The sequence below is a fragment of the Corvus hawaiiensis genome, chromosome 11 (assembly GCF_020740725.1).
Source record: "Corvus hawaiiensis isolate bCorHaw1 chromosome 11, bCorHaw1.pri.cur, whole genome shotgun sequence".
NCBI classification, from domain to species: Eukaryota; Metazoa; Chordata; class Aves; order Passeriformes; family Corvidae; genus Corvus; species Corvus hawaiiensis.
In genome coordinates, this window is record NC_063223.1 from 12399082 (window position 1) to 12414324 (window position 15243).

The 15243-nt window shown below is 45.0% G+C and overlaps 1 protein-coding gene across 1 annotated transcript in view; it reads left to right on the forward strand.

The window, feature by feature from the left end:
• The first annotated feature begins 11254 nt into the window (after positions 1-11254).
• Positions 11255-15243, forward strand: part of GRIP2 (glutamate receptor interacting protein 2) — a 266386-nt gene continuing 262397 nt past the window's right edge. Inside the window, exon 1 of the mRNA XM_048315461.1 lies at positions 11255-11382. Within this exon, the coding sequence (XP_048171418.1) occupies positions 11328-11382 (55 nt within the window). The 5' untranslated portion in view covers positions 11255-11327. The remainder of the gene's footprint in view (positions 11383-15243) is intronic.

Sequence of the window (15243 nt, forward strand, 5' to 3'; positions counted from 1 at the left end):
TGAGAGAGGTAATGCTGTTATGTGCTACTTGTATAGAAATTGTAATTCCTCTCAAATACAGCTTGAAAGTAGGGATTTCCTAAGAGCATCCAACAGCTTCGATCAGAAATAGGCTTAATGTCATCTTGTTACAGAATCTGTGGGAGTGACATAGTTACTGCAACCAGAATTAGCTTAGAAAACTGTTATTGATAGCCATGATTTTTTTAGTATGCATTTTAGCAAGCTTTGCTGCAAATGGGTGTAGCGACCCTTCCTCTTTTGGGGAATGTGTGCATGTTCTTAAGTCTGATGGACATATGAAAAAAAAACCACATTCAAAGGATGAATAGGTTTTTCACTATTTTTCTGTACTAAGAGATACCAATAGATATATTTTCTAAATTGGAGATGTAAAAAAGAAATTTCCAAGGGAAATTGGCTTATCAATTTCATTGGTAGGTGGCTGTGGATATTTTCATCCCCTGAACAGGAACTCTAATCTATTGAACTGTGTTGTCTGTGGTTTCTGTATGGTTGGCATAAAAGACAAACATGCCCTTTAAGGAATTGTTCAACTCCTTGAGATTTACCCATTCATCTGTCCACCCTTCTTTCACCATCTGCTTATTCTGCTGTGGACATGTGAAGTTGCTCTATGCCTGCAGCAAAATGCAGCCTGGATGGTTCACAATCAGGCTTTTGCATGAAGCAGAGTTTTCCTGTCTTTGCAAGCACGGATGGACTTGCCTCTTTGTCAAGGTGTAGCCCTATAAAAAAGCAGGGTTTTGTATTCCAGCTGCACATCTGCAAACTCCTCTGTAACACTACAGACTTGTATTTCTTTGTCTCTAGGTCTGGGATGCCGGGCTGGAGGAGGTGCCTTGTGTTTTGTCTGCGGAGAATGCAGGACAGAGGTAAGGCAAGAGGGGAATATGACAGCAAAGGGGAGACCATAATCGAGGGGATGCCCATGGGAAGGGGTTGGGTTCAATGCTCCATTTTCTGCTCATTGATATTGTTAATGCAGGATCCATCCCAAAACCTGTGACTTTTTATTTAAAAGAAATAAGCCCACAGTGTAGCCTTCCCAAAAGGAAGCACATTTTTAGCTTGGAATCTGTTCCTCTTCCAAAGTGCTGGTCTAGATGCTGCTAGTGAATGCACACCTGCTTTGCTTACAGCTCTGTCTTTAATCTGAACCTGGCCTAACAGATAGAGCTTTCATGGTGGTGAAGTTGTGTCTTTTAAAAGCATCTACCAGAGCATAACATCTGGGAACTCTAAAGCTCATGTACCTACTTTACAGTCCGTTTTTCTTTTAAAGAAAACACTGGGCTATTGATTGTGTCAGGTAGAGAGACGCATGCTCACTGTAGCTGTAACTTTCCAAAGAGGCTACTTTCTACCTGTGAGTTTAAACCCTGTTATTTATGTTCATTTAGTGTCACAATGATGATGTAAGTCATATTTATATCACTTCTTGTAAAATGCTTCTGTTTATATCCCGCTGTTTGCACTGAATTATTTTAAACCAGCAGGCTCATGGCAGCAGATTCAGGTTTTCTGACATGGTGGCAGAAATCTGGGTCCTGTAGCACATTACTGGGCTACTTTGGAGGAGGGGAAATAATTTATATTTACTAGTCTTTGCACAGTAATGTTGAATTGCACTTGATGCTTTTTTATATATATTGAATGGTGCCATTAAAATCTGATCTGGATGGGATTTCAGTTTAGTAGAAAGCAGCATGTTTTTTCCCTTAGAACAACAGAAATCTCTAGCTTGAGGTTTTTAATTTGTCTTCTCAAGCTAGAAATGCAAGAAATGCAAAGGATGTGTCTGTTTTAAGAATAACTATATATATGTGTATATATACATATATAAAAATCTTTGTTCTGTGGTTATGAATGATATTTGAATTGCACTTCGAGAGGCAGACAGGAAGACATCACTTCTGCACACTTGCTGTTTATGGAGGGTCTAGTTCTTGACACTGAGCAGAAAATGGGCTGGCATAATAGAATGAATTATGGCTCTATGTGTGATTTCCTGAGGCATTGGAAGGATCAAATCTGCATATTGGGCAGGACACATCTCTGGCACGTGATCATTTTTACCTTGATGCACCAAAGAGATTTAAATCAGCATAATCGGGGATGGGGTTTCTCTACCATATGGGCCTAGCAGTCGTCTACCATCTGCCTGCATAGATGGCTAAGTGGCAGCTATGATTAATTTATTAAGAGAACAGAACTATCTTGTATATATAATCCTTCTCTGATACTCTGGTAGTGAAAAGATGCTGTTAGATGTTTCAGAACTAAGGGAATTTTTTTTCCCACTGTAGCTCAAAGCCTTGGTCCACTCTAGTTTGAATTCCTCTATTTTCTAGTTAGATTTATCTTCAATGAAGTGTTCTTTCACTATCCATCATCCTGTCAGTTATCCCAAAAACATGAAGTAAAAGGCGGGAGTTGTCTTTCTGGACAAAGCAGTTGAGCACTGTGCGTGTTTGAGGAGATGCTCGAAAGGCTGTTTAAGGTAATTTTCCCAGGAAAAGAGAGAGCAGCGTCTAAGGAAGAAAGGAATAGTTGTGGATGGCTCTCTCCCGGCTCCCCTCTGCAGCGATGTCCCGAAGGTCCCCTCGCGCTGGTAGAGGGACCTCAGGGCAGTAGATGGCACTGCGAGACTGTTATTGCAGCTGGGTAGTTCCCGTCTCAGCGAGACCGTGAGCACTTGGCAGAAGTGACCTCGCATAAATGAGTGTCTCCCCTGCATTTCGCTGTCATCTCTCCAGCACTGGAGGGGTTAATTGGTTTCTTCTCCCTATTCTGCTGGTCTCATACATATAAAGTTAGGTGAGAAATAAGACAAGTGGAGAACCCAGAACTGCAAGAAGAGCTGGCCCTGGATTTTCAGCTGCCAGTTTAAGTTCTGTGTGGGTTAGTGGGACTCAAGTTTCGGGTTCTACTTTGGCCAGCTCTCTGCAATAAAAGTTGGGCAAGTGCTTGTATGTTAAGTGGCATGAACGTAGAAGCCATCTTTTCAATCTCCCAGCTGACAGTGGCTTTGCAAGGGCTGAGACTGAAGATTAAATAGGTAAGGAGTTCTCTAAAAGGGTAGTTAGCTTTTCAGGGACACCAAAACACACACCCTAGGGAAATCCATGTTCCTTTTGCTTGAATGATCCCTGTCCTGTTGTTGAACAGGACTCCAGCCCCTAATACCAAGGCTACTCCCCATACAGGCCTTCTGATACAAAGGTTACTTAAAATAGAAGCCCAGAAGGCACCAAAGTGTTGCTATATGTATCACAAAAGAAAGCTTGGAGTGATTGTAGATGTTATTTTAGCAATAATTGAGAAGAGAAATGTTGAGTCTCTGTGCATAGAGAGAGCTTGAAAGTGTGTGTGGCGCTGCTGCTATTAGTCAAGTATAGACAAGTGGAATGAGAACTAGAATAATACTTCAAAATGAATAACTACATCAGGCAAAAGTCCAATGATTTCTTTATTAAGGCCTTGATGAGTGCCAAGCAACTCCTCAGCAGTACCAAGGAGCTGTACAAAATGTGAATTCCAGTATTTTATGAAACACTGGAGGAAGGAGCCCCCACTGCAAGGAAGTGAAGGGGGCTTTCTATTTTATAACTCTCACCCACAGTGCTTGTTTCCTTGCCTGCTGATTTGGGAGAGATCAGAACACTGAAATGGCAATTATTGTATTTTTCTATCCCTTTTGAATGTACATGCAAAATTACAGAGTGTTTCCATTAAGACCAACAGTCAATATCAATGATTTGCAACTGTCTTGCCTCCTTCTCTGATCTGAAATAGACTGCAGTTATTAATGTGCTACTGACAGCTGGAGCTGGGGCACAATGAGAGGGACGAGGAAGCACGACAGTCAGAGTGATGACTTTTAACATATGTTGACAGAGATGTAGTGTTGCTTTCTGCACCCTGCTCTTTTCTTGAACTGCTTCTGTTCCTCAATCAGAAAAAAAAGAAAACCACCTAATTTTTTCTAATGGTAATATCGAAGTTAATTTTAATGAGATTCAAACAGTGATGTGCTTTACTGAGAGATGGATGGATAGTGTTTCTCTGCTTACTATCAAGCGCAGTGGGTTTTGGTGGAATAGATATGTGCTTAATGCCAGCTCTGGTTAAGGGAAGCCCGGGAGGGAGCCTGAGACTGTGGCATGAGTGAGGCTGGGTCCAAGCCTGTCTTCATGTCTTGAGCCATCTGCCTATGATGCACAACAGAAACTCACCTCACAAATTAGTTTTCCACAGCTTCTGGTTCATGGGATTCTGGATACAGTCAGATCAGCAGGACCAAACAATTGGGAATCAAACCTGCCAGCTGCTTCACTGAGTGACTGTCCAGAGCACCTGGGATTGGCTTTGACTTCCCTTCCACTGTAGCTCTGAATGGACTTCTGGCCATGGCAGATACTGCAGTCATGTTAATAGAAGGCGCAGAAGTACTTCCATTGTGTGTTTCTTTCATGGTTGTTAAAAGACACTGAGCTATTCCTGGGAGAAATGACAAATCCCTGATGAGCAACTTTTTTTTTTACTTGCACAGCTGGTAAAGTGCAATTTGGGAGTGCAGGAACAGCTTAAAGATCCTTTCCCATAAAGAACAGTTTGTCAATCAGGAAAACAAAGCAAAATGTAGAGCATGTCCTAATGGGAAACCTTCCCAGGTTGTCTGGTACCTCAGGGTGGTGCAGAGACAACTATCCTATTCCTGATAGTTCTTTCACATAAGTGATTTGTAAAATTTCCCTGAGGCACCTCTGCAATGAGGAACAGAGATGAAACCTTACATAGCCAGAGGCAAATCTTGCTGCTAAGTGGATGCTTGGAATGAAAACCTCTATGCAGCATGGTTTGGAGATTTCTGCTGTGGTAAATGGTGATTCAAGTACAGTTCTTGCTTGAGAATGTTATGAGGCTTTATGAAAGTAAATGTTTGGACATGGTGCAAATGGTGACATTTTATTAGTGATGCTGTATGTGTGTCTAAGGGGAAATATGGTGGTGTGTGCAGGGGAAAAACTAATATGATAAAGGGAAGGAGGGAATCCTGAAAGCAGTTTTGAAAGGGAAAGAACATGTTTCCAGCAACCCCATCTTCAATCAGAAGTTAGAAAAGTGGCTCTTCATTGCTGTGACCGAGTTCAGTCTTGTTTTTAAATTCTCCTGTCTTCCAAAATAACAGTCCAGATCACACAGCAGCTTCACAGTGACCCAGGCAAAGCTGTCTGCTGGCTGAATTGAGAAGATTTTCACACAGGATGGGACCAAAAGTATTGCCTATGTTGTACAGTAGTAAACAAATATTAACAGTATTAAGCAGTTGTATCAGCCGCTAATGCTTCAGACTCTGCTGTCTGCTTGGATGTGGAGGGTAGCACACAGAATAACATGTAGCATGCATGACCACCCTGGATATTGAATTTCTGACACGTTTCAGTAGCCTGGAAATCAACAGGCAACAGCTGCAATGGAGCTGGGGGCACTGCAGAGCCCTAAACTATGCTGTTAGTAGGGGAAAAGGGCACAGACCTCTGAGTCTTGCTTTAACATTGATGGTTTGGGGCATGAAGTGAGGAAGATGCAAAGCTTCTCTGTCTTGCTACACTGCAGTCCTCCCAGCACCATATTGTGAGTTGCTGGGTCACTGGTAGGTAAATGGGGAGAATCTCTGTGGTGGGCCATTGGCAGTAAGTGACAAGATTAGGGTTGGGAACAAGGTGGACAGCCAATGTTGTGTTGTCGGCAGAAGTGACTGGTGTTTGTGACTTGCTCTAAACAGCATCTGTAAGTTAAGAACCTTCAAGGGAAGCAAAACCAAAGCTTCAGCACTAGCATCAGCCCAGCAGTCAGGTCAGCAAAGACAGGCCTTATGCCCAGGAGAAGAGATCTGCTGACAGTGACGTTGCAGGAGGAGGAGAACCAAGTAGAGAAACCCCTGGGGTGGCTGGCCACAGGCAGCCTCAGTGCTTCAGCACTCGGAGCTTGTTGCATACGTACTTTGTAGGGCTCTTGTAGAAGGAAGATGACTTTGGAAGGAGGTGAGAGGTGGGTCTGAGCCCCTTTGTGCTAATACTGTGATTTCCAAGGAAGGAAGTGAAGAACCAGCTCCTAAGCTGACTCCAAGTATGCCTGTGGGACAGAAACAAGGAGCACTTCAGCTCCTTTCCAGCATGAACAGAGCACAGAGGTGACCATATCCTCATGGAGCCCATAAATGGGGTGTATACTTGTGTCAGTGAAATCCAAAGACATTCTCACTGTCTGTCTAAAAGGTATTCAGCCATTCAGAGAGATGAGTATCACCCAGAAGAGGCAGAATGACAGATTGCTTCCAGCCTTCAGAACCTAGTTGGACAGGAGCACTTCTGCAGAAGTCCATAGTATGAAGAACCTGACAAGAAGCAGGCAACAAAACAAGTAAACAGTTTGTACTGCCTGAATTTAAGGCAAAACCAGAACCAAGCTGGATTAGTAAGTAAAATTGCTATTAATCAAGCTCTGGTGGTAGCAAAGTGAAGATAATCCATTTTAAAATTGCCTTTAACCTTCTACCATGACAGGATCATTATTAAATTCCATGATCTTAATGCTGCTCACTGCTGTATATGGGTTATGGGGTATATAGCTGTAGAAAAGCGAGAGTGTAGCAGCCAGTGAGACAAACCCATCGTGACACTGTGTTGTGACAGAGATTGATGCTCTGTATCCCCACTACCATTCCATGTGCCTGAGAGGTGAAAGTAGAGACTGGTTCTGCATTAATGCAGCCATGTGCTATTTACATATCACAGTGGGATGGAAATAAATTTCCCATAGTCCCCTGCCTTCTCCATGTACAGCTGTAAGGATACAGGGTGCACTGCTTCAACACTCAGCAAAGTAGCCCAGCCTTGGTAGAGAAAAAAAATTTATCTTTTACTTAATTAAGTCTAGGAGTGGGAGTGAAAAAGGAAAAGATTATTCTAGACACCTAAATAGATTTCCTTTGTGTAGGATTACATAGGTCAAAGTAATTTCTAGCTTGATCTTAACTATTGAATGCTGCCTGGCAGTAGCACTAGGTCAATATGGGGCGGAGGCAGCCCACAGTCCTCTCTGTTTCCCCAGAGGGTTTAATGATGCTTCCAGATCACTTTTGAAATAATGCAGCCTTGAGGGTGCCACCTCCCTAATGGTATATCTTCACTCAAGCTGCTGGGAATGGTGGGCAGACAGAACACCACTCCTAAGGATCTCCCAAGTGCCAGATCCTCACAGATTCAGAACTGGCAAGAGAGGAGCTCTTAAGTCACTTGGTTTGGGGCTGAAAGTGAAGATTGACTCATTTCACTGATTTTCCTTGTAGCAGGGAGTCAGCTTACTCTCGTTGTGAGATGATGAAATGAGTGACCCTCAAAGTGAGAGAACATATGACAGGAGAGTTTGCTGGAGTTGTCTGGAGGCAGAGTTCAAAGACAAAATGGAGGCTAAAAAGCCTGGACATTCTCCCTTAACCCCTGCAGGAAAATGGGACCTCTACATGGAAGCCTCCCCTCGCCACATGTGTGGTATCACTGTCTATCCTCCACCCTGTGCATGCAGCATGCAGGAGAGGTGAGATCCATCCCATTTGCAAATCCTGGTTTTCAGGCTTGTGACAGGCCTGAACCATTGCTCAGTAGCCAGCTCCTGAGACTAGAAAACCTGGTGCTTTTGTATTCCTTTTTCCTACAGCTATAGTGTATTTAAAGCACTGTGGGGCCAACTGTCCCCTCTCATGTGCCACTGAAAACTGCGAGGAGGGAGAGGCAGAGTTTGAAGCTACCCAGGACCATAGAGACCATGCTCTCTACAACCCATTAAGAGCAAACCTGTAATTCAAGACCTCCCACAATTCCTCCAGCCCTAGAGAGATACCCCAATACACATGCAAGGAACACTTGGTTTTTGTACTGAGCCATGCTGCCCATTTAGGCTGCACACACTGCAGGGCAGAGATCTTTCCTTTTGCCCAGCTTAGGAGCAGCTGGGACTTTCATCTTGCTGTTCTCTGTGTTCCTCAGTGGGGCGAGGACCACTGGCTGCTGAAACAGCCAATGTGCAGGGCACAGTAAAGTCCTCAGCTGATCAAACCAGGTCATCTTGTCCTAGGCCACGTGGCCAAAGAGGAATCTCTGCCTCGCAAATTTGGTTTGACAGCCATTTCTGCAGGATGGGGGAGGACAGCAATGCCTTCTAAAGTTGTGGCAGTATCCACATTGCAGTGGTGCCTAAAATCCTGCAGCTGGACATTTCAGTTATACAGACAGATTAGACATTGCTCAGGGATGTGGCTATTCACTTCTGAAGTTTTCTATGGACTTCCTTCGGCTTGAAATATCCTTCCACGACTTCCCTCCAAAGAAGTACCATAGCATCTGTCTTACATTGATTCTGCTTACGAATTCCCTACTGGTACTTCTAGGTATGTTTCATTTTCTCTAACATGGTTTCCCATGCAAGTACTGAAGTTAGTGCTTGAGAAAATCTCACCACACTAGCATTGGCTCCTTTCTACAATAATGGATATGTCAAATTCAATTCTTAAGAGCTCTGAGCTGCTTTTTCAGCTAGTAATATACTTGCTATTTTCACATTTAATTATTTCTGTTGTAGCAGTATCCTTTAAAAAGTAGTATTGTTGTAGCCATAACAGTCTAAAGACACTTCAGGAAAAGAGTCTTTTGTGAGAACAACCAGTGTAAATAGCAAAACCAGATGAGCTTTCAGGTACAAAAAGTGCCACTTTAACCTTACTTTTAAAAGCCCCTTCCTGTATCATGTTTATTTCAGATTCTCATTAGTTTTCCTGAGAGCATATTACACAAATAACCATCACTTTTCCGGTAATCCTTTTCTAATGCCCAGAACCTGGCTATCATCATGCAATTATAAAATACAGCTGAGGAAATCAAGGCACAGAAAAGGCAGGTGATTTGCCTGTGTGGGTGGTTGAGTTAGTCATATAACTCAACAGCTCTTGTCTCCATGTGCTGGGTTTTAGCTATTGAAGAAGCATCATTTCCTTTCCCCAGGATACATCCTGGCTTCAGATTGGTCCTTCTTGAAAAAGCTTCTGAGTTTTGCTATCAGAATATTTGGGGCATATCACAAACTTTCTGTAAATTAGCATAATATGCCCTGATCCAATCCAGCTGTGGAGTTGTGATTTGTTGTGAGTCCCAAAAGTACAAAGAAATTGCAGGGAAGGGGTGGTGGTGGAGAGTGTGTTGTGTTTTCCTCCAAGAAACAAGCTGTGCAAATGTGCTGTATTTAGCATAAGGAAAGGAGCTCTTTAAGAAGTTGTAGCTGGGTGGGAAGTCAATCCCTTCTTATGTTTCTAGTCTGAAGGTAAACATGGGCAAAATTACACTTTTATGTCTGTGAATTTTTCTATGCTGCTAATGGGGTATAGCAGGTCTGAGCTATAGCTGTGCTCCTGCTGCCCATAGTCCTCAGGACATCTCTCTTAGAAGTGGTTGCTCCTGCTGGCTGGAATAAGCCTTCAGGTGCCATCACTCCAATCGTTGTCCTTTAAACTGATGGGTAACTCTGATTAGAAACATGGAAGGGAATCAGCCTGTACAGTGCTGCTCTCTGCTGTGATGGGAACCTCTCATGCAGTCCTAGGGCATTGCATTCTGCTGTCTGCCCTCTGCAGTGTTGCAAACTCTTAAGGTTAAATGAAGAGGGCTGTCTGTTCTCATGGGTTTATGATTATCCCAGCTTAACTCACTGGAAAAGCACACTACAATAATAACTTCAAGAGATCCTCTGCAGTCCAGCTCCCACATTGCTCTTCAAGAACTTGGGGGGCAGGAGGAGAAGCGAATTTAACTGTAGTCCTTTAACTCAAGTACCTCAGTTAGGATTCTCATCCCCCAGACTGCCCTAAAGTCACAGAGTTCTGCTTTTGCCCCTTTCTGCAGAAACTGATTTTCTCCCTCGATGTGCTCAGAGCTTTAGGAGGTTGTTTCAAGAAGATTCCCTAGTACTTTCAATTTCCACCAGGCAATGAAAGTTTCCAGGCTCCTGCTGCCCAGCTTGTCATAGGCCACGCCACACTTGGCTGGCAGCTCCCAAAATGGCAAATGCTTCTCAGATGTGAGCAGAGCACAGAGGGTGAAGCTACTGCCCCTTGGCAGGGCCCTAGGCTGTCCTGCAACAACTGCTTTTCGTGCAGGTAGGGACAGAAAAGCTGAACTGAAAAGCCAAGGTCCATATGGATGCATCTAGATGGATGTATTTTCTTGCTATTATGGCTGCCCTACTCCACCTGAGTGGTGCGAGACACCAGCCTTCTGAAACTGGAATTAGCTCGTGCCAAGGAGAGCTTGGCCCCTAATATCTTAGATTATAGCAGGTGTTGCACATAATATAATAACTCTCACAAAGGGAGGCAGAGATGCAGAATGAGACCTACCAGATAGCTAATAAAAAGAAAGACCTTATAAAGAACAAAAAAAGCTGCTAGTGATTGCAAAGATATGTCGCCCCCAGGAAATTAAAAATATGAATGCCCTGGCATATGCAATAAACATCTCCTTTGTGTCCATGTAAAAGTGCCGAAACCTCTGGAATATTAAGAAATTGAAAAGATGCTTTTAAGTCTTCCCCATACACTTCAGCTGCTTGCAAGTGGTGGCGAAGAAGATGAAGTAGATCAGTCTGGCTGCTGTGCAACTTTATTTACCAGAGAACCCAACTTCAGGATAAACACATGCGTCAATGCACGCACCTGTGTGGGGCTGCCAGGCAGCTGCCGCTCGGTGAAGGGAAGAGGCGACAGGCTACAGCTGTAAAGAGAATGTAGAATGGGAACAGTGTGCTCTCCCTGTCTTTCCTGGGCATATATCTGTCCAACGTCAGCCGGCGATTTAGGACCCGCAGGACGCCGGTGTGGGTCGGAGCTCGGCGCCTGTTCGCAGGCGGGGCCCATCCTGTCTACGCAGACCCCCCAGGGGGAAAAATATACTATATACATATATAGAGAGAGACACGATATTTTCTACCCCCTCCTTCCCCGAGTTTGCCGTTGCCCGCCCTCCGCGGCGGGGGGAGCGCACCTGCGCGGCGGGCGGCCCGGGGCTGTGCGCAGGCGGGGGCGGGCAGCGCTCCCCCCGCCCGGCCCCGGCCCCGCCGCCGCATGCACCGCCCGGCCATAAAGCGCCGGGGAGCCCGGCCGCGCTCGGCAGCGCCCGCCGCTCCCGCCGGCCCCCCCGGGCCCCTCCAGCCGCGCCGCCGCCCCGGGGGGCGGCAGCGCTGCTCCTGCCGCGATGCCGGGCTGGAGGAAGAGCCTCGCCCTGTGCCTGCAGCGGATGCAAGAGGACGGTGAGCGCGGCGGGGGGAAAGGAGAGCTGGAGGTGCTCGGAATTACCCTCTGCCCCCCCTTTTCCGTTATTCTTTTGCGGGGAGGGAGGTGCTGGTGGTGTGTATCTCTCTGGGAGGGGAACGATCCTCTACTGGCATGGAGCTCCGCGGATGAAGGGACTGGAGGGGGGATGTTCTTCGTGCCGGTAAACTTTGCCGCAGCAAATCTTCCTTTCTATCCCCGGGCTTGCTTGGTTTCTGCTTTTGTGTTTTGTTTTTTTTTTTTTTTTTTTGGTTTTGTTTTTCTTCTTCAAGTGGTGGGGGCAAACCTGAGCGAGAGGTGGCTGCGCGGTCCTTTTTGGATATTTGGAGGGGCTTGCAGTATCTGAGCCCCAACTTTCTAAAGCTACTGGTGATGCTGTTTTCAGCTAGTAATTTTCCCCAGTGCCAACTCCGCCTGGGGAGTAAAGGGTTTGCAAATTGCACAGGGGACCTGTCACGGTAATCCGATTCCTATTGTGCCGCTTACTGTTGCTCACAGTGACTGTGAATTATTTTGTTTACATGCTCAAGAGTGTGATGTTAAATAAATGCTGGACCTGCGGCTCATAAAAGTCGTGAGAAGACATCCACAAGGTGGCACAGCATAAGGGAGGTTTAAACGTTGCACTTCGGCTCCTGCGTTTGTAGATGAACAGGCATGAGAGTGGTGGGGAAAGTTTATGTCTCTGAAATGAAGTGCGTTTCTCCTGTGCTCTCATGGGACTCAGGTGCAGGAGCTGATCCGGGACGGGCAGAAACAAGCAGGAATGTGTGTTTTATGAACCCCTGCTGCTTTGGTGCAAAGGAGCTAATGGCAGGTTTTTCCTTTGGACCCCTTCCCAGACTACTTCTCTAGACTGTTCACTGGTAAACAGACTTAACAAATATATGAAGTGGCACTATTGCAGCATTTCATGTGAGTAATGCAAGAATCATGGAATTCTCTGAACCTGCTGGTTAATAAGCACAGAGAGAAAATGTGCTCTTAGATCCCCTGCAAGGTGTTAGGACAGAGTCATTGAGCTGCTGTGCCTTTCTGATGCTGCTTCCTGGCTCCCACTGCTTTGGGAGAACACCATCTATTTCTGCTGCCGGCTTGCTGTAGGACTATGGCTTCCCCTTGGAGCCTCCATCCACCTGAGATAGACCTGTTAAAAATCTGGTCCTGTAGAAGAGTGAATCAATCCCCTGCTCAACGTACCGAGACCTGTTGGCATGGATTCAGCCCTGTTATGGTGCAGTGCTTTGTAACGCAGCCTTGCTGCAGCTGGCACGGATGCTGTTGCACCATTGGGTCGGGGTGGCTTTGGGAGCCTTATAAACATTCACAGCAGGGACCTCTTAATGTACAGCTGTACTGGGTTAGTGTTTGCTGGGTTACTTTCTCTGTGACTTCATACGTGTATGTACTGGTTCTTGTCTCTGGCTCTATGTAATGCCTTTCCTCCTCATCTCCCTTCCCTCTGACTTCAGTCCCAGCACTGCAGTGAGTCTGTGGCTGGTGTGCATCTCTTTGAGTACATTGCATTTATTTCCATGGGTGTTTCAAAGAGTAGTCAGTCTTAGGAAGGTGCCATTTAATCACAGAATGGTTTATCTGGAGGGATAAATCTTGCAGGCTTGAGCTGATATGCTGTGTAGAGGAAGATTAGCTGAGCTTGTAGGGAACTTCTTTCCCCTTTCCCCAAGGCAATCGGTTTGATGGCTGTGTTATAGCATATAAATCTGCAGGGGCAGCAGAGGAAATATTTGGTAATGTTTTTGTAGCACTGCAGTGTTAACAGGTATGGTAGAGGTTTTGCATCATGACGTGTCTCTGTCTGTGGCAGGAGAATTGGAACTAGATGATCTTTAAGGTTCCTTTCAACACACACCGTTCCATAACAATACTGCAAGAAATCTCTGTACTGTTCAGATTTTGATTTTGTAAACAACCTCCAACCAGTATATGAAGAAATATTGACTTCTGGTTTTCTTTATTCAGAGCAAGTTGTATCTGCCTTGTTGGCATCTCCATGCCTACATGGATGTGATAGGTTTGGGGTTTTTTTTTATGCCCAAGCTGGGGAGCTTTTCCCCCCAGCATGTGTGCTTTGGCCCATCAATTTGTTCACTTCCTCTGAGGACCACAGTACTTGAGCTTCCAAAGGAAATGTCCTGGTGTTCAGCAGGAGCACAATTGAAATTAGAAGAGTGGTATATTTTGGTTACTGAATATTAATGTGATGAGTATCTCTTGCTATTTGCAGCCATTCAGAACTGGTTTGGAAGCTTCATTAATCACAGTTGGTAGAAAAGGTCAGCCATGGTAAGTCACTTAGGGAACTGCAAGATATACACGAACTGTGCTGAAGTATGATTGCCATTTCAAAATACCACCCACAGCAAGTGTCTTCATGCATGTTTTGCCTTAAAATTTCCATCTCCTGGAAGATGGGAATGACTTCTGGCCAGTGTGCAGAAATGCTTTTTTATATAATGTGTTGGTTTTCTCCACCACAAAGACTTGTACATGGGATGTCCTACTCCTTGCTCTTTTTCCTACAAGGAATAAAAAAACCGGTGTCAATGACTTGGAAATATTTGGTGAGAAATGCTCCCTCCAGCCTGTGACAACAGACCTGTTATTCCAAAATAATGGGGTTGGTCAGCTTCTCCTTGCGTTACTGTGGGGTTGTCTCAGACCTGGAAGCAGAGGTTAAAGCATATGATTTTGCTTTCTGTCCCTCACTGTGTGTGCAGAGCTGTGTGGCCAGATCTTCTGCTGATTTATCTCCCTGATAAGTCATCCTCTCTTGAGGAAGTGATGAGAACTAGTTGGCCATGCCAGACCCTTTCCCATTCCAATGCCCCCCCCTTATGCTGCTGTCCTTTATGTGAGGACTGAAGGATTTGAGCTGTATTCTTGCTGCTCCAAGGTTTTCAGCAGCAGCAGAAGCAAAGGCTAATTTCTGCTGTGAGAGCAAGAATGTATGTGGGCAGGTGGGAAAGTCTCTGTGTTTTTGGCACATCTGAGTGGATGTGGAAACTGTGTCTCTAGAAAGGATAAACTGTATCTGCAGACTGAGAAGTGGAGATTCAGTTTCACCAGTTTGGAGAAAAGTCTGTTATCTAGATGCATAGGACTTGTGTAAGATGGGTCACACTTGTGGGCAGACACCCTTTGCTTAACCTGAGATGTTTTTCTGCTTCTAGGGGGAGGCAATACAGAGTTTGAGTGTAAATTTAGGTTGTTGACACAATTCCCCTTCCTCCCCCAGCTGGTTTTTCTTGAGTAAAAGCAGAAAATTTGACTCTCACCTTTAAATCTCCAATATGATGCCTTATAAAAATAAAAACCAAAACCAAACCTTATGAAAGACTGAGGTAATGTGATTATAAAATATGAAGTGAGTTATCCAGCCCTTGCTTGAATCATGGGGCAGCTGGAAAGCAGGGAAAGGGGAAAGGGACAACTCAGACCTGCTTCAAAAAGTGACAATAAAGCAGGATTTTGTTGCTGCTATTTGCTTCCTTCCCTTGTATACAGCTCCATGCTGGTTACCTTGGAAACAGCTGTAGGAGCATATAGGGGCATTTTGCTGCTGTGCAGCTGTGGGCAGAGGTGTCCTGTGGTGCATGGAAAGGAAAATCTGTCATGGTGCAGGTTGATTTGTAGCATGAGGGTAACTAAGTAAAAACCCATTGCAAGATCTCCCTTTCTTGGCTGCCCTGTCTTGCTGCAGGTAGTTTGGCAGGAGTGGGACCCTGGGGAAAATTTAGCAGGGGGGTGGATCTTCACAGTTTTGGCAGAGCTATTTAAATTTTTATAATAGGAAGGTAAAAATATCTCAACAGTCT